General features: G+C 42.3%; 1 protein-coding gene across 20 annotated transcripts in view; it reads left to right on the forward strand.

Moving 5' to 3' along the window:
* The window catches only part of KCNMA1 (potassium calcium-activated channel subfamily M alpha 1), a 718090-nt gene that overhangs the window by 554995 nt on the left and 144367 nt on the right, over window positions 1–18728 (forward strand). For all 20 annotated transcript variants that reach the window (XM_054572515.1, XM_054572516.1, XM_054572498.1 and 17 more), the window contains 2 exons: window positions 3748–3857; window positions 15760–15828. In XM_054572515.1, coding sequence (XP_054428490.1) covers window positions 3748–3857; window positions 15760–15828 — 179 coding nt within the window. The remainder of the gene's footprint in view (window positions 1–3747; window positions 3858–15759; window positions 15829–18728) is intronic.

Consider the following 18728-nt stretch of genomic DNA (forward strand, 5'->3'; position numbering starts at 1 on the left):
CTAGCATATCTAGCATTGTAAATATAGCCTGAGCGTCTGCGTATGTATGTGGAAGAGGCATTTTGCTTTCCAGGAAAGTTCGGTATGTTTTTTTCCCCAGCTTTTTGACTTTTTATTCTCAAGCATTTCAAATCGGCCTCAAAGGCAAACTTGTAGGGGAAAAAAATGTGGGAAAAAATCAGTACATGTCAGATGTTTCTGGTCAGATAAATCATAGCAAGATATACCTGGTGCTTTTTCCTGCAAAGAGAAAAATATGGGGAAATAAATTTCAAGTAGGATTTAATCAGTAACTAGAACAGTCAGATTTAACCACTTCCTGTTGGCTGGGAAGCTCCTAAGATACACAATGTGCTCAACAAGTATTTGCTGAATGAATAAGTCTGCAAAACAAATAATTTTTGCTGAGTTCAAAACAAACACGAATGATACTGTTGTACTACAAAGAATATTTCTATTTATTTAAAAAGTTTAGTGATTAACCTACAATAAAATTTTGTCTAAAGAGTAGTTCTGTTAGGACATACAGGCATGAAAACACTGACCATAACTGAAAGAACCATATTAAAGCCACAGTAATTGAGGAATACCACCAAGAGTAAAAAATAATTGAAATAAATGCTCATATTTTCATTAATTTTGAAAATCAATTGTATTATTTAAATTAGCAACATAAGGAGCACATTATAAAAGGAATGTCTCTATTTAAAGACTAGGCTGAAATCTTGTACTTCAAGAATACAGTTTGTTCATAAAGCTTTACTGTGAGGACTTGTAATTGGTGATCTCTCATACACTATCTTATTTACCATTAAAACAAATTATGATAATATAATGCCCAAAATGTTCTATATTTCAAATTACTTACTAATGCAGACTAGGCTTTCATCAGATTAGTTGGAACTAATGACCTTTGCTTAAGGAGTCCAGCATGTCTTTTATTTGGAAAAAAAGTTGAAATATTAGGATGTGAGGAAATGAAGAAGTTCATGCTTAGGCTGAACATGTTGCAGTTAATTTTTTGAATCATACAGTTTAGCAACAGAAATGTTTGAGTACCTTTTTTTTTAAAGACCCGAGTCTGGGGAAGGCCAATTTATAGATAAACAATCCATACCCAGCAGCACTGCATAGCTAATGTGGAATGTGCAGGAGCAGGTTAGAAGCAGCCCAAACTAATGAGGTTAACTGGCATAATCTAATCACCCAGACTGAGCACAAAGCAGACAAATAGCATAAAACCAGGGAGTATTCAATTTATTTCTAACTTATTTTTGGATTTTGCATTCTATAGTGTCATCAAGTAGAGAGTAGGTATGCATTTTCCACTGTTTCCAAGTCTCTTTCAATTTCAAGAATTGTGATTCCCCAGCCAACTTACTGTGGGGCCATAGGCAAGATGCCTTTTAATTCAACATCAGTGCAAGAATTACTAAAAGCCACTTCCTGTTGGCTGGGAAGCTCCCTCTCATCCTTCCCCCTTGTCAAACCTCCAGCGGAAATGAACCTGAGGAGCAGCTCACAGAGACCCGAGGACTATACAGCCTGCCTGCCTGCTGTGGGAATTGGTTAAGTCCCCCAACTCCCAGAAGGGATGGGCATTCTTGTTGTTATTCACTTTATAATTTTTAAAGATTGATTCCATTTTTAAAAAATAGAACCAGAGACATGGAAATAAAGCATAAACTGACAGTGACCAGAGGGGAAGGAGAAGGGGGTGACGGCGGAAAGAAGGGAAATGGTCAAGGAACAGTATAATGGACCCATGGACAAGGACAGTGGTGGGGGGGAGGAGTGAATGTGGGGGAGAGAGGTGGGCAGAGCAGGGGAGAGTAATGGGGGAAAATGGGGACAACTGTAATTGAACACCAATAAAAAGATTTTTTAAAAAAGATTGATTCTAAGGTAAAAACCTTTTCAGAAATTCCTAGCATAAAGAGGTTGTTGGGAAAAGTGGTTGAACTTCATTAATTGGGGAAAAACCCTAGGTTTTAATGAAAATTAGGATAAGACCTCTCTGAAACTACATTTTACTTCTTGTGATGTTCAAGATGAGGTTGGAAAAAATCTTTTTTTTTTCCAAAGTAGAAAGAGATGTATTGTTTGATTGTAATATGAGGTCTGTCCAGAAAAAGTCTAGTCATTGTTAATATGAGAACAGTTTGCACAACATCAATGTAATCTGGCAGCCAAGGAGAGTGGACTGGAATTTGCATGCGTGAACAATGATGACTTCACTCTACTAGTCAGTAGGGGCAGTAGACGCTGTTTAGTGAGAATGTGTACTGTGTGGCCATCACATTCAAAATGACTGAGCAAGTAGAGTAACAAATCTGCATCCACTTTTGCATTAAGCTTGAGCATTCTTTCATGGAAACTTTTTGAATGATTCAGAAGGCTGCAGCAATGGGCTACCGGTGATTGGCAGCTTCATCACAAAAATGCACCTGTTCATGTGTCAGGCCTCATGCAGAGTTTTTTGGTGAAACTTTAAATTGCCCAAGTGACTCGGCCCCCCTAATAGCCCGGATTTGGCACCCTGAGACTTTTGCCTTTTCTCAAAACTAAAAAAATCCCCTTTGAAAAGAAGGAGATTCCAGACCATTAATGAGATTCAGGAAAAAAAAGACAGGGCACCTGATGGCAGTTGGGAAAACTGTGTGAGGTCCCAAGGTGCCTACTTTGAAAGGGACTGGGTTGTCTTGTCCTGTGTACAGTGTTTCTTGTTTCTTGTATCTTCTTCGATCAATGTCTCTATTTTTCATATTATGTGGCTGGATACCTTCTGGACAGACCACACACACGCGCGTGCACACACTTATTGTAAAACCTTCCGACAATAGAGAAATCTATAAAGAAAAAGTGTCATCCTACATCTCAGACACAACAACTGTTAGTGTTTTGGTATAAAGCTTTCTAGATATTTTCATGGCTTTACAAACATTCAGCTAATTATATGGTATTTAAAAAAACAGGATCAGTATTTAGTAATGGCCTTTTTATGTAATTTCTATGTTAACATACACATTTTCCTCATGATTTTTAACTGCTTCCTTGTATTCCATTGTATAAATGTATAATTTGTGTTTTTTCCCAATTTTTCATGAATAGAAAGGATGTTCTTATACATATGTCTTTACATACTTGTCTACTTATTTACTATCAGTACTTAAAAATGGAATTGTGTAAAAGAGTATGGAGTTTTATAAATTTTGCTAACAATTATAAAATTGCTCTTCAGAAAAACTGCATCAGTTTACCTGCCCACCAATATTGCAGTGAGGGCCCATGCCTCTACATCCTTGGAACTCATACAGGTTTAAAAAGAAGTAGCCCTGGCTGGGTGGCTCCACTGGCTGGAGTGCTGTCCCATACACCAAAGAGTTGTGGGTTCTATTCCCAGCCAGGGATGTGTACTGGGGAGTGGGACAACAGATTAATATTTCTATGTTTCTTGCATCAATGTTTCTTTCTCTTGCTCTCTCTTGTCTGAAGTCAATAAACATATCCTTGGGTGAGGCTTAAAAAAATAAAGAAGTGGTGCCTTAGAGGGGTCATACTTCTAACCTGTGAATTTAGGGTCGAGGAAAACTTCATGTGGGTGATAGGCTTGTGTTCCTGGTTGTTGAAGAAGGTCATCATCACATAGTGAGTGCATTCTTTTGTTTGCACGACAGTAGAACTCAAGTGTTCCTTTCATAGCCTACTGCCAGTACCTTAAACCCTCCTCTTGTTCTTCTCCTTCAGATTGAGGAAGACACATGGCAGAAATACTACTTGGAAGGAGTCTCAAATGAAATGTACACAGAATATCTCTCCAGTGCCTTCGTGGGTCTGTCTTTCCCTACTGTTTGTGAGTAAGTGACCATTGACCGTATGGTCCTTGACTGTCAGGGATATTTAATGTGCCCTTTGCAGGAAAGACACCCCACCTCTGCCCAACACAGTTGGGACACTTGACAGTTACAGACTGTGTCCTTTGTGCTCAGCCTTGTGCGATGAACTCAAGGTGGATCATGGCATGATCTCTGCCTTGGGGCTTCCACTGGCCCTACTTGTCCTCCAGACCTGAGAAACTCAGACTTGGATCCATCATTTGTACCAAATCAGGAACCCACTTTTACTGCATGTCTTGAATTGTGCTCCTGTGATGCAGATGTGTTTATGAAGGGAGCCTTAAACCCCTGTCTCTTTGATTTTACTAGCAAATCTCCTTAGCTCCTTGATGAAAGGAGTTTTAATCTCTCTTCCAATTAAATCATATCATAGAGTTATCAGAGAAACCACTGTTCAAGGAGTGTTCATGATTTGCTGAGGAAATGCAGGATCACATGAACCCGAAGGAGGCCTTGAGAAAGTCCCTGATGTGGACAACTGCCATGTTATAATAATAAGAAGGCTCAGCTTCTCCTGAGACTGGCTTAACAGGGTGGATTTGAGCAATGGCAGCCCCAGCTGGCTGCAGCCCCTCAAGGTAGAACAGGTGATCCCCTAAGGGGTATGATCTCAGGAGTGTCAGGTATCTTGGACCCCAAGAAACTTCCACCAGGACATTGTTTCAGCTTCCCCACTTAGAATCTCAGATGTTGGTTTAAGTTAAACAGGGACTTTGTTCCCTATGAAGATGCAAACTCCCTGAGAATGCTGAAACATTTGCCTGATCCACTGACTCCTTAGCAAAGGATTTGATAAACTCAGTCTCACTGATACCAACTGGGAAGAAGCAGAGGAATCTGGGAAACCACTGCACCGAGGAAGAAAAACTGTTCCCTTGTATTGTCTGCCTGCCTAGAAACCAAAACCAACCATCTGGAAAGGAAGGTCTGAAGAGGATGGCCCTGGGGGCTCTTGGGTTCCCCTGACTCATAGTTTTCTGCTCTGTGTACTGTGGAGAGGGGACAGAGCAACCTGGTAGCTTGGGGTTTACCTGGAGACGCCTGCCAGCGAACACAGCAGGTGCACTCATTCTGTCCCTGGGCCCAGACCCTGAGCGTTACAAAATGGTTTGGCTGTTTACTGAAATTTCTCAGTATGTCTCTAAGTGAAAGTTTAAATGCTAAATGGACTGGAAAAGTGAATAGGTAATTGATTCGGAAGAAGTTATTTTCTGAAAATGGATGCCCTATTGTAACTCCCATGTGTTCCTGTCTCTGAAAGCTATTTCTCCTTCTGCCACAGAAAGAAGTTAACCATTCAGAGGCATTGGGTCCTGGAACACAGAGGCTGTCCCAGGGGATTTAGTTGATTCTGTCACAAGGCGATTGTGGCCTCCTCTATCTAACCAAGGCGTGGTGAGGGCATCCAGCAGAGCCTGAAGGGCTCCTGTGGCTTTGGAGGCATTAGCAGGGAGTGCGTGAAGCCCCCTCCCTTGGCTGTCGATTTTCCCAGGCTTGACCACTGTTTATATCTATCATGAGTGCTCCCCGGAAAGCCTGCTTCCCCACTTCTTCTCTTCTGCTCCTGGGAACCAAATCAGTGCATAGGACTGTTAACCAGTAGGGTTAGGACTGCTCTCCCTGGAATTGGCAACTGGGAGACCCATGGGGTAAATTTGAGTCATGTATTTGTCCTCCACAGTATTTCATTTCTGTAAAGTTAGTTGCCAATATTTCAAAATAGAGGTATTTCACATAACGAGTGGATTTCTGCCCTCTCCTGAAACTCTAATGAGCCAACACAGGACTTGCATATCTGGCGAATGTTAACTGGCTCCATTTTGCTGTCGGGGAGGGTTTAGTGTAGCACTCCCCTCCCTCAAACCAGGCCAGACCAGCATTTCTAGCCCAGGCCTAGCCCTGTGGACACGTGAGCTTGCCAACTCCTGCCTAAAGGTTATTGTGACACTCTACTGCCTTACAGAGCTAGCTCAAGAGCTGGTCACTAGTGACTGCTGTAAATATTTTCCTTGATTGATTTTCCAGTTTGAATATGTCCCAAGGAAGACCAAATCCCTCAGGCACACCTTGTTGTCAGAGAATTTAGTGTTTGTTCAGTACAGCTTCTGGAATACAATCAAACAAAAAAACCTTCTGATGTGAATGAGAATGTGTGCAACTTAGTGCTATTATTCGTTTAACACAATGATACAGCAGAGGTAGAAATAATCAATAAAGAAAGGACATTTAATGAGATTTAGGAACATCCCAAAACATTGAAGCTCTCCTCAAGCATTTGATTATCTGGAGGCTTAATTATCTGTGTTTTCTACTTTAAATTAAAGAAAAGCCATAATTCAAAGTTACCAGCAGTTTAATGATAACACTCTTCAATTCAGGTTAATTAAAGCACAGCCGTAATTAGAGTGTAGTGTTGTATATCACCAGGCTGGCACATAAGTATTTTCATTACAGTAAGAATTGGCTATTCAATTTCAGAATGACATAAAGGATGCCAAAATATATTTTAAGTTGCTTCATGTAGACGAAAAAGAATTGGGGAATATTCTGAGTATAATAAAGCACAGATAAAATATACAGATTTTCAGAGCAGTTTCTATAATTATGCACTGCATTAAAACAATATGCAGCACGTAACATCTTAAAGCATAAAAGAAATAAATTTACCCTTCCCCTGAGCTGACAGAAAGCCCCCTTGCAGGGTGGGATCAAGCACAGAAGAGCTTGGCATTCTCTTAGAGGCTGAGAGAGTCGTTCTGCGGAGTACAAGGGGGCAGGATAAAAGGGTGAAATTGGAGGTTTTTTTCCGAAGAGAACAGAGTGGGGTAAGAAGAGAGCCAGGAGAGGGGAAGTCCCCCTGCCCCAAGGCAAGTTTTTTAAAAATTTCAAGTAGAGAGATGTTCTCTCTTGTCCTAGTGAGGTGCCTACCAGCTAGGTACTTTGACTCCTTTGCACCAACTTTCTGGTTTCACAACCTTTCTTGCCAGACAAATCAGCTTTGTTCCAAAAACAGTAACTAATGTAGATAAAATGCAATATCACTTCTAAATACTGCATTTATATGTTCTTATTTAATCCTCATAACAATTCTGTGATGTTTAGATTAAGATCATTACCCCTGGTTTACCAACGGGGGCACAGACCTTGGGGCCCCTTCCCCAGCCGCCCAGCAGACGAGTTATAGAACCAGCGTTCCGACGCTGGGCCTTGCACAGCTGGGAGCAGCTTGGAGTAGCTGCTCTGTGAAGAATGGCTAATTAACAATCTCCTGGGGGAGCTTATTAAAATGGAGAAGTTTCTAGGCTACAGCTTCAGATTTTAATATCTGGGGTAAGGCCCCCAAATTTGCAATTTTTACAGACAAACCAGGTGATTCTGATTCAAAATTTGATGACTGAAAACCCTCATGGACCCCAACCCCCCACACCACAGACTGGAATAACCTCTCTTATTCCCCACTTTGGGCTCAGACACTGGAATGTGTTTCTCTCTGATTTCAGCCAAATCATAGAAGTGTGGGTTGACCACATCTTACAAACCAAGACTGGGGCCTCTGTGTGAGTTTTCTTGCCACCGTTCCTTCTCCAGGTAGGGTATTCTGCAATTCCCAGGGACATAGGAAGTGGACTGTGGTCTACCATGCCAAGCAAACCACTGAAACCACTGATGGCTCTCTCCACTCGCCATGCCTAATCTAGATCAGTACAGGAAAAAGACGTGGAGTATAGAACCCGTTAATATGCTCGGTTATGTTTCCACTGGGGATCATAAGAGTAGTTTCAGGCTAAGGAGAACAGATAAACACTAAAAATGGAGAAGTCCAGAGGAGACAAGGACGTTCAGGATGTAATGCTCAAGGTCACGTCTTGGCCTTGTTGGAGGTCCAGGTGGTCATGTCCTCACCTTCCCCTGGATGCTGTTAGGGTGTTCCTTTTAAGGGCCAGCAACTCCTGAGCACTTCCTCTTGGTTTTGCGTAGCTGGTGTGCTCCTGGGCCTGTGTGGCAGTAAGATCAAGGCAAAGGATCTGAAGGAGAGCGTGCCATCCATGGTGCTCTGAACACCAGAAAACCACCTGCTCCCTTGCCCTCCCGCTCCCCACCTTCCTCAGCAGGTGACTCTGGAGGGTGCAGATGGCCAGTGCCAAGCCCGCGGGAAACAAGGGGTGGTGTGTGAAGCTGTGCTTCCCGCTAAAGTGTCTTGCTGTTGATCAGTTTACGTAATAGGATGCTGTGTGATATCATGGAGTGTGAGCTGTGGAGTCACAAAGGCCAGAGCTCACATCTCCAGATTGGCCACTTGCTGGATATGTGATTTGGGACAGAATATTTGATTTCTGAATACCTGACCTTGGACTCGGTGCTCACCCTCAGTTTCCTCATCTCTGAAATAGGAATGACACTACTTATTCTCAGAGCTAGCTGATGTCCTTTTCCTCTCCTCCGCCTCTCCACACCCTCCCGCTGCTCCATCCAACCCCTCAAATGTGATATACACAGAGAGGAAGAAAGAAATCCACTGTGGCATTTCAGGTTATAGTTATTCTTACCTTTTAGAAAATTCTGCCGATGGTCACCAGTCAGTTGAGTAGATAGTTAATGAATGCGGGATGTTAGTGCCAGTGTGCCAGACGTGGTGCCATCTCTAGAGGAACCTGCAATTAGATTTGATCATATATGTGCACAGTAAAAGATTAATAGCAATACTTACAAATGTCAAGGAAAAGATTCTGTTTCCCTCCAGTGGCTGCCTTCTGAGAGTTTGCAATCTGGCCAAGGAAGATAATCCCTGTTGTCAGGGAGAACTGAGTACCTGTTGATAAGTGTTTGTTCGCTAGATGCGCACGATGGAGAACAGACGCTGAGAGTTACAGGGAGACAGGGTTCCTATAGGCTGGGGGCGACCAGGAGAGGCTTCCTGGAAGAGATGGCACTTGATGTGTGCCTTGTAAGGAGGCTGGATATAAGAGAGGGAGTAAAGAGGGAAGAGGGGATGCTAAGTGGCAGGGAATCAGGAGGCTGGGGGCCACACAGAACTCTCTCAACATCCAGGTCTCTTTGAGATTTTGCAATGAGTGCAAATTGGCCTCCCCTGTAGATGAAAGTAGGAGACAAAGCAGTATCTTTTGACATGTGGTATTTTCAGGGGGATACAGTGATAGTGTTTTTGTCATGAGAACTAGCAAATAATGAGGATACACCCCCTGCCTCTGGATAGGAAAGTGAAGGCCCAGGGAAGAGAAGGGAGGTGGGGAAAGAAGGAGGGGCCAGAGGAAACCATGAATTCAGAGGTTCTGCCACAGAACACCATGTCCCAGGTTCTGAACCTCACAGTGAGCCTATTAGCCATTCATCACTCACAAAATATAAAGGCTTAATTGTATCAGGTTTTACAGCTCAGAGGGGATTAGGACAAAAGCTGTATTTAAAATATAGTGTGTCTCTCTCTGTCCCACTGCAGCTGGTGGAGCAGTTAAAATTCAGATTTGACTGGAGAATTAATGCCCGGGTAACTTGGGGAACTCTGATCAGATCTTGGCTGTGCTAATGGGTAGGAGTTCTGCCCTCAAGCCCAGACTCCAGTGGATGCTTCTTTGCTGGTTTAAGACAATTTGGGGGCTGGGGGTATTCTTCATTTCCTCATCCACCTGCATTCAGGGTCCTAAACATTCAGAAAATCATGCTGTTATCCTGTGTTGTTTTTGCGTGGGCAGATCTTCCCAGTGAAGCCACTGGAGGAAACTTAAACGCCAAGGCTGTCTGGGAAAGCTGGGTCTCCTGCCCCAGTGAAGACTACGGCTAGTTTCACTTGAGCTCCATGACATCATTAGTCTTTAGAGAAATACATCCAAATTTGAACAGAAAGAAGCTGGCAGACCTGATTGTTTTGTGATAGATTTATTTAGCCAGACTGCAGAAATTAACATTTTATGAGAATTTATGGAAAGGCTCAAGTCTCAGCCTTAAAAAGTATTTTTCCGCAAAGAACTGGCCCTATTCATATAATTATTTGGACTCAACATATGTGAACATAGATAGGAATGCAGTATTTGTGAGTTTTCCTACTGCAGGGACCCAGGAGGCAGGTGGTAATGCACATGCGTGCTAGTGCAGGGGCCAGCGAAGGCTACGGCGGCCGTGGCAGACCCAGGGTCTCCGCAGGCAGGGTCGGGGAGCAGTCCTGTTGGGGACGGGATGGGCGCTGTGGGGCTGCCTGATGCTGGTGCTCACAGCAAACACGCAGTTTACATTTTATGTTTCTGATTAATAATAATAGCAAAGCTTTCAAAAATTCATTTATTCACATTTTACACAAAGGCTAATTGTCCCTATTAAAGATGTAATTATTTTTAAGTTTAAATGCCTCAGGTTTGCTAGTGGAGATATTGTGAGTGTGTGCATGTTTGAGGGTCAGCCGTTCTAAAGCCTCCTTACTCCACCTCTGTCAAAGCTGTTGGGAAATGGAATCTGAATAACAGCTCACGAGTAGTTTAAAATCACAAATCACTTCCATTTTCTTGATGCTGAGTCTTACAAATCCTGCTGTTTTGAATTTTTTTTAACTAGCTGTTTCCATTTTGAGAGCCTCTCATTTTAAATCAATGCTCCTAAATATGAATCTTGTCATTCTAGCCCCTGGATCCTGAAGATCTGGTTTCCCAATGCCCAGTATTTATATCGACATCTACTCTGAGTACATGTGTCAGCCTGGGTTCCCAGGGTCCCTCTGAATAACTGAGGGGGAGCTGGGGCTTTGGGTGAAGCTGGGTTTGGAGGGCACACTGAGAGCTCTTTTGGCCTCACGGAACTCGCTCCTGGCCCCAAGCCATGTATTTGCATATGCTTCTGAGCACATTAAAAGGTGCATACTCTATGACAGTTTTCTATGCTTAATTCACACTCGCAAGCAATCTTTCTAGTCAAGGGGGCTGATTTAATGGCAAGAACAATTTATGTCCCTCTGGGTAGGTAGAAACAGTTGGACTCTAATTCTTAAGAGCCTTTGCTCAGGAACATCTGGGTTGAAACTACTATGGTTAACAGATGATGCTGGCAGTAAAAAAAAGGGGGGGGGGAGCTTTGTATAATGTCATTGTCAAATTGAGTAGACCTCTACTTAATAATTATCAAGAAAGCAATCTAACTTGTTATTACAACAGTTTTATTGCAGATTGCTGGTTTAAGACCTTTTTGTGACAGTGACATTTTTTTCTAGAAAGAAAAAAAGAAGTCATTTCCATTCCTCTGTAATTATTTTTGCAGCCAGCAACAACTTCCTGCACTGGACATATTGGGACATTTTATTTTAGAAAACAAGAATTAAATTCTTGCTAACTTATGGCTGATTTCATTCTGTTTACCACATTGTGAAAATTCTTGCTTCTTTCTGATCCCCTCTTCACCCTATGCCTCCTTTCTCACCCCACCCATTCCTGTATATGTTTAAACACGGTAGCCTGAGTCAAGGCCCAGAATGACTGTAAGGATTAGATGGGCAAAGCCCATTCTGTTTTACCAAAAAAAAAAAAAGAAGGTGCTGAATGATTCAAGTAAATGTGTAATCTCAGGATATCAATTTTGGGTAGTCTGAAGGCAAATTCTTGAGGGCAAGCTTCTTATAACAAGATTTGTAGAGGGTCCCAAGGAGAAATTAATGTCTGTATCGTAGATTTGTGCTTACATTGTAGCATAGTAGATTGAAGGCAAAAATTAGATTCCCAGAGCACATCACTGCTATTATTTCCTTCTACACCTGCCCCCCAACCACTGCCCAATCTGTGTGCTTTTATAGAACAAGACAAGAAGCATTTTGTTTCATGATTCTATACTCACTTCCAAGCTTTGTCTGTCTAAACTAGACTTTCCCAGTTTACCACTTTAACTCTTCTGTATTTTTCCAGCAACTCCTGAGGTTCTACTCCCCATTCTTTTATACATTTATACAATGTATTTTATACATTACTTATGCTTTGCACCTGCAAAATGCCGGGGAGAGAAAGCATGCATCTTGCATGGAAGAAGCTCAGTCTAGAGGGCAGAGAGATGAATAAATAAAGGATTACCACATGAAACCACACCCTCTCCCCTGTTTACTCTCCTTGATCTGTTTTTCCCACTGGACCTCCAGTGGGGCTGGGGCGGCACCTCTGCTGCAGCCTTAAGCCTAGTACCCTAACATTGGCCAACTCTCTGTGGCAGGCTCTAACTAAAAACTGATTACCAGGGGAGACATAGTTCTGCTTCCACTGTAAATAGTAAATTACTCAAGATTGGTATTTTGCAAACATCTAGATGATACTCTTACATCAGAGATTAAAAACATAGATACCTGTAGGGGACAGATAGCAACAGAGAGTGAAGAATGAGGTCTGAGACAACAGGGAGTGGTGGCGACTGTGGCAAATTGGAGAGCACATGTCTGGTCTAAAGGGGCAAGTACTTTGAAGTGCCAATCAATACTAGCTTCAGTGTGGCCATTTCTGATTTGTCCAGGAAATCTGGAAAACTAGTTTTTATATGAGATCACCTGTTGTTATCTGATGCCAATTTAAAAAAACAAAAGAGCAAAACACTGTACTGACCAGACAGAACCTGTCTGCACAGTGGGCTGCTGGCCACCACTCATTTCCTCCACTTTTATGAGAAACATCTGTGCAGCACTGCATTGAGACTTGATTTCCACTTTTGACATTTCTGCATAACAGTTGTTTAACCTTGAATAAATTGCTTAGTTTCCACTTTTGGCTTTTCTATGTAAAGGCCATTTGACCTTGAGCAAGTTGCTTTCCCATCTTTGGACCTTAGTTTGGCGTCTGTATGAGAAGAGCAGGATCAGCCAGTCTTGAAGGGCCGGAGTCTGAGAAACCGTGGCTGTGGCACTGTTTGTATATAATCACCTTGTTTACATCACTCTGCCCCTCTCCTCTTTGTCCCTTTGGCCAGAGAGCAAAAGCATGTTTTGGGTCAAACGGCTTCTTAAAAAGTGGTATCTGTAAAGTAATATAGAATTATCTTAGATAGAGATTTGAAAGTTATGAAAGAGGACTCAGTGATCTGCTGGTATACCCCCAGCTAGATTATGAATGTGCACAAAGCCACATAGATTTTATTGACTTCCCTGCATTAGAAAGCTCCTTTCTTTTTATATCTAGTTGGTAAATAGTTTCGTAGTAGCTAGGAAGACATTATTCATTATTGATTATTACTATGAATTATTTCTTCCCTTCTCACCCACAGGATCAGCTGGTTAAAGCAATTAAGATTGTGGATCCCATGAACTATCAGGGTCCCAAATCAGAGTGGCCATTGCTTGTCAAATCAGCAACTTGGCCTCTTCATGATCCTTGCTAAGTTAAGATCACAGTTTTCCTTGAGTTTTTTGGCATTTAGCTGCTAGTTACATTTGAAAGTGCTTATTTAATCTTAGTAATTTGGTTCAACAAATATTGCATAAGCCATCTGATATTTTAAACAGTTTAAGCTCCAGAAGTAACAGCCCCATAAAAGGTGCGTGTTAGTGGTGCTCTATGGGACGTAAATTAAGAAGAGCATTTTTCCAGCTGTAGTTGGATTGGTGTTTCAGCAAACTGTGTAATCAGCATAAAGCCCAGGTCATTAGAGTCTGCTGGCAGGAATCAGAAAACCTGCAAATCACCCGAGAGCCCCAATACATTTGCATGGAAGTGGTCCTTTGAAATCTGACTGTTTGTTGAAAGCAATATGGAGGACCATGACCTCACAGGCATGAATGAGCAATTGGTCTTATTCCCAACAGAGAGCATGAGGCCTTCATCAGCACTGTACATAACACATCCTCAAGCCCAGCACATCTGATTTTGGCACTTTGCTGTTTAAAGCCAACCAGAGTTTCCCATTCCACTTGGAATAAGCTGCAGACTCCTTGCTGTGGCCAACAAAATCTCCTGGCTCCCCCCAGCTCCCTGACCCAGTCATTATCACAGTTATTATTGCTGGTCCTCAAAGACCTCAAGTTCCTTCCAGCCTCGCGGGGCCCTTGCGCTTGCTGTTTCTGCTCCCCAGGGTGCCCTTTCCCCACACCCTCTCATTGCCTGCTTCTTCTCGTCACACTCCGTTGCTTGGTGCTGTATGTGACTTCAGAATGGTCCTCCTGGATCATTGCAGATAATGCGCTTTTTCAGTTATTCTTTATTCTCTTGGTGGTTTTGTATTCTGCATAGTACTTGTGTTCATCTTAAAATCTATTGTTTATTCATTGTATATTTGCTTATTGCCTATCTCTGCTGACACAAAATAGGCTTCACTGGGGATGAAGATGTTGTATATCCTGCCGAGTAGTAGCTGGGGACGTTGGCAAGCTACCTGAACTTTCTGAGCCTTAGTTTCGTCACCTGTAAAATAGAGATATTAATAGAAATCTGAATAACTAGGATAATATTTTCCTCTCAGGGATTGTGGGGATTAAATGAAAGCACCAAGAAAGGCCTTGACCTGTGACCCAGAATATCCTCCTCCTCACAATGCTGGAGCTGAATAACAATCAACTCACCTGTCCATCCATCAGTAAACCATTCCTTTATTATCCAAAAGTCTTTGGAACATAAGTGATAATGCTCATTGTAGGAGCACAGTTATAATGAATTCAATATATGCATTTTTTATTGATACAAGCTTTTATTTCTATGAGTATATAAATATATATTTTTACCTCCTATATTGTTAGTTACGTATTTGTATCTATATAATATTTATTGATCTTACACTATAAAATAGTTTTCAAAATGTCATTTTGAATGCTAATACATACCATATAGTACCATGCTTTTACAGTTGCCTTATTACTGAACACTTAGATTGTTTTCATTTTTTTTATTCTGTATAAACACTCCTAACTTGAACACCTTTATGTTGAAAGTATTTTCCAGAACCTGTTATTATTTTCTTAGAATTGGACCCTAGTAGTGGGAATGGTTTCTTGAGCTTGTCTGTATCAGTGGTTCCATGCACAGCACTATGGGGAATTTCAAATCAGTCTAAAACTCTTAAGGAAGTTACGCTGGTTGAGAAGACAAACTTCAGATATGTGAAACCACAGCCAGTGTTAGATTGACTCAAGGATAGATGATATGGTTGCAGACAAGGTGCTGGAGGAGTTCTGAGAGTAGAAATAAAATCAGAGGGCTGTGGTAGCTGCAGAAGACCCACACAGGTTAGATTTGATGTGGGCCTGGGAAGGGGGTTGGGAAGAGAGAAAAAGACGTTCTGGGGACAGGATCTGCATCAGTGAAGGCACAGAGGCAGGACCGAGTCCACTTCAAAGCGGTCTGGGCTGCAGGCAAGAGTGGCGGGCAGATGAGGTGAGAGAGCTTGGCTGGAGCCAGGAACGACGGTGCTGCAGTCATGTGCTGGGCAGTTACACGAAGGCCAAGGATTATTACCATCATTCCGAGCACACAGGGGTCTGCTCCGAACAACAATATGAGCCATTTGTACAAAAGACCAAAGTGGTATCCAAATAGCAGGTCCAGCTGCTCCAAAAACCTCCCTCCCCCTGCAGTTAACATTTTACTACCCAACCGAGAAACTAATGAATCTGGCCCAGCATAAATCCCCGGGCACCAATTTCTGCTTGGGGTCTGTGTCTAGACATCTAGACCTGAGTGCAATTTGCACTTTGAACATTCAGTGCCTTATCGCTTGCGAGAAATCGGCTTTAATGGGGATGCTGGGAGGTGTCACTCACAGCCCTGTCCGTTTGGCACAGTGACTGTGGAATGAGGGACCCTTGGATAACGACGATTAGGAGATGAAAAGGTCATAATAGTGTTTGCAAAGTGGTTCTGGTCCTCAGAAGCACTGACTGGGAGGTTTCCCCATCTCTTTGCAGGCTGTGTTTTGTGAAGCTCAAGCTCCTAATGATAGCCATTGAGTACAAGTCTGCCAACCGAGAGAGCCGGTAAGTTTGCTGTGTCTCAGCGGCCAGCTGCCTTTTACGATGGTGAGAGTGCACCCTGGGAACGTTTGGTCCACTTCTTCTTTCTTAGGCATTATTTATGTGCTTGGAACCCTGATGCAACACCTCTCTGATGTTAGGACCCTTTTCGAGGCATGTTCAACCAGACACAGGCGTTTCTATCCTGGACCCACCTGGCATCTGGAGCCCCCCTGGGCGTTGAGAGTGTTTCTCCAGGGGATAAGACACTCAGGTCTCCACCCGATCATGCCAATGCTCACTTTCCACCCTCTCAGCATAAAAGCAGGGACAGGCACTGTCCTCTTACTCCTTTTTACTGTTGTGAGCACAAAGCAGGTGGACTCTGGCCCCCTTCCCAGCAGGCAGGGCAGAGCCGTGATGGGAGATATGAGCTCTCTTGATAGCCAAATTACAAGCAGCCTATTGTGGACCATATGTGCTGCTCCCGGTGCAGCTGAAATCCAGGTGGCAGAATAACAGCTTCATGTAAATTAGCCAGGAGATCAAGGCTCAGAGGCAGGAGCCCTCTTTATTTATTTATTTTGTACTTAATTATGTGCAAATCAGACTGATGAGGGACTGGGCCTGGTTGAAACAGATAACACCCCAGTCAATATCTGAGGTCACATTGGAAGAAGGAAGCATCGCATTAAAGAGGAAATCTGTTGATGAAATAGTGTATGTATTACAGATAAAATAGAGATGATTTTTGCCACACCTCCCTCCCCCTATTGTTATCCATAGTTTTGACAGAAAGATAACTCATTGGGAAATGTTCAGGCTTTTGTCCTCTGGAATGCCACCCGTGGGTTGTTCCTGGTTGTAGTCAGTAAGTCTTCCTGTAGAGTGCAGTGCCCTCCGACATGCACCTTAATGACTGAGCAGAGTGCAGGGCAAGACTAGAAGGTTCCTGCTATCATCATTTAAGGAGTTTTCATTATTTGGATGAATGACTCAATAAAGCCAGACTTTCAAATGTGCGGTCTGTGTCTCTATAACTGAAGCACACTGGATTATAAGCAAGTTAATCCAATGTTCTCTGTTACCTTAACCCCCAGATCAGATTGCTCACAAAATCAATCTGATCAAGCATTCAGCTCTTACGAAAATCCAAATCAACCAAGAGGAAGAAAAAATGGTAGATTTGGTAGACACATGTAGAACATGGATGTAACAGTTAACAAATATGTATATAGATATACATTGTTCTCTTCTGTGTTGGCAAAGTGAAGAATATTATTTGCAAAAAAAAAAAAAGACAAAACGACCGAGAGTCCTGATTATTTGCTATTAACAGATAACATGGGTGTTTCTGGGACTACTGCTTGCCCATGCTGTTGCCAATATTCACCTGTACCTGTGAAGGGATTTTTGCAAATGATATCCTTTGTGTTGCCAAGTCAGTAAATCTTTGTGTAATTCAGTGTTCTCTCTTATTTGTGCATCTCTCAAAAAAGTGTCATGATGGGGGTGATGCCGAATAGTGTTTCTCAACCATTCTGGAAAAATTTTATAGCAGGAGACTGTACACTGAACCTTGACCAGTCATGTCTCACCTGTCACTTTTTGGTCACAAGGAGGAACAGAGAAAGTCTGTTAATGGTTCAGTGTGAATGCATTGTCACCACTCTGAGAAAAAGGAATCAGAGGTGTTCTGAGGAGAGGATCTTTACTCTGACGGATTCTCCAATTAATTCACATATCAGAGATGTTTTCAACAAAGCCATATGTATAGACAGAGTTCTTTAGATTCTTTTTTCTTTTTTAAGGAAAGGGAGAAGAGAACTTGTTTGGCTTTGTTTTGGCTTTCTGTGTGCCTTTGCCAGCTTTAATCCTCAAATGTGGCTTGGTCTCAGTGTGGAAGCTCATTGGTTCTTGTGGAAAAAGGTGTATTTGAGGGAATGTGGATCATGCCTCTGAGAAAACACCCGACTTACTAAACACAATATCCGTGTTTCAGAGAACCAAGTGTTTGACCCTTCCTGAAATAATAATTTTAGGCTTTTTCCTGCATTCAGAAATGGCCCATTTCCTTTCCTCTCACATTTTCTAAGTGACCTGATGTTAAAACTCAGAGAGCCCTGCTTCCCCTTCTCACCCGCTTTCCTCCAGCCTGTGTTGAACGGCCTCCTCTGTTGTTTCACCCCATGACACCCTTCCCATGCCTTGCCGAAAAACCTTGCTTTCACATGCACCCTTCAAATAACTTGAAACAAAGGTTTTATTCCTTCTCTTTCTTTTGGTGTCAGTCAGTTTATTATCACATTGTTTGATTTAAATTCTTTTCTTGTCGTTTTGCAGAAGCCGAAAGCGGTATGCACTCTTCGTTAACTTTCCTCCCAACCTCCACCCTCTATCTTCACTTCTAACCACAGGACTAACTATTTGCCAAGAATTCAGGAAGATAGGGATTATATATACATATGTATATATGTATATATAATCTCATTCCCTTGTCTATTGTATATGTACATATTTATAAATGTATATTTATATATAAATCCCTCTCCAACTAGAGTACATAAAAATTGAAAGTAGCATATTGCTTTTCTTGTTTGATTTGTTGATTCTTTTGGATGACGCACTAACTTCTTTGCAGGAAACCAAAACAAACAAAAAAAAACTACAAAAGACACAATTATGTTTTCAGTTATGGCACCAACGGTGGGAACAAATGCTATTCAAGTTGAAAAGGAGGACGCTCCTCTCCAGCCTCGGTGTCTGTTTCTGTCCTGTCCTGGTGTGTCTTGGTGTCCACCAGACTCTGTGGTGCCATTTGTCTACATAACACATCCACATTCCCCATGACCTCCTCCTCCCTGTGGCTACTTTCCAGTTTGTAGAACAGAATTTGTGTCCTTTTATCCACAAAACAGAGACCA

Source organism: Pteronotus mesoamericanus, unplaced genomic scaffold, assembly GCF_021234165.1.
Source record: "Pteronotus mesoamericanus isolate MK-2021 breed Mesoamerican mustached bat unplaced genomic scaffold, CSHL_Meso_final contig_24, whole genome shotgun sequence".
In the NCBI taxonomy this organism is placed as follows: domain Eukaryota; kingdom Metazoa; phylum Chordata; class Mammalia; order Chiroptera; family Mormoopidae; genus Pteronotus; species Pteronotus mesoamericanus.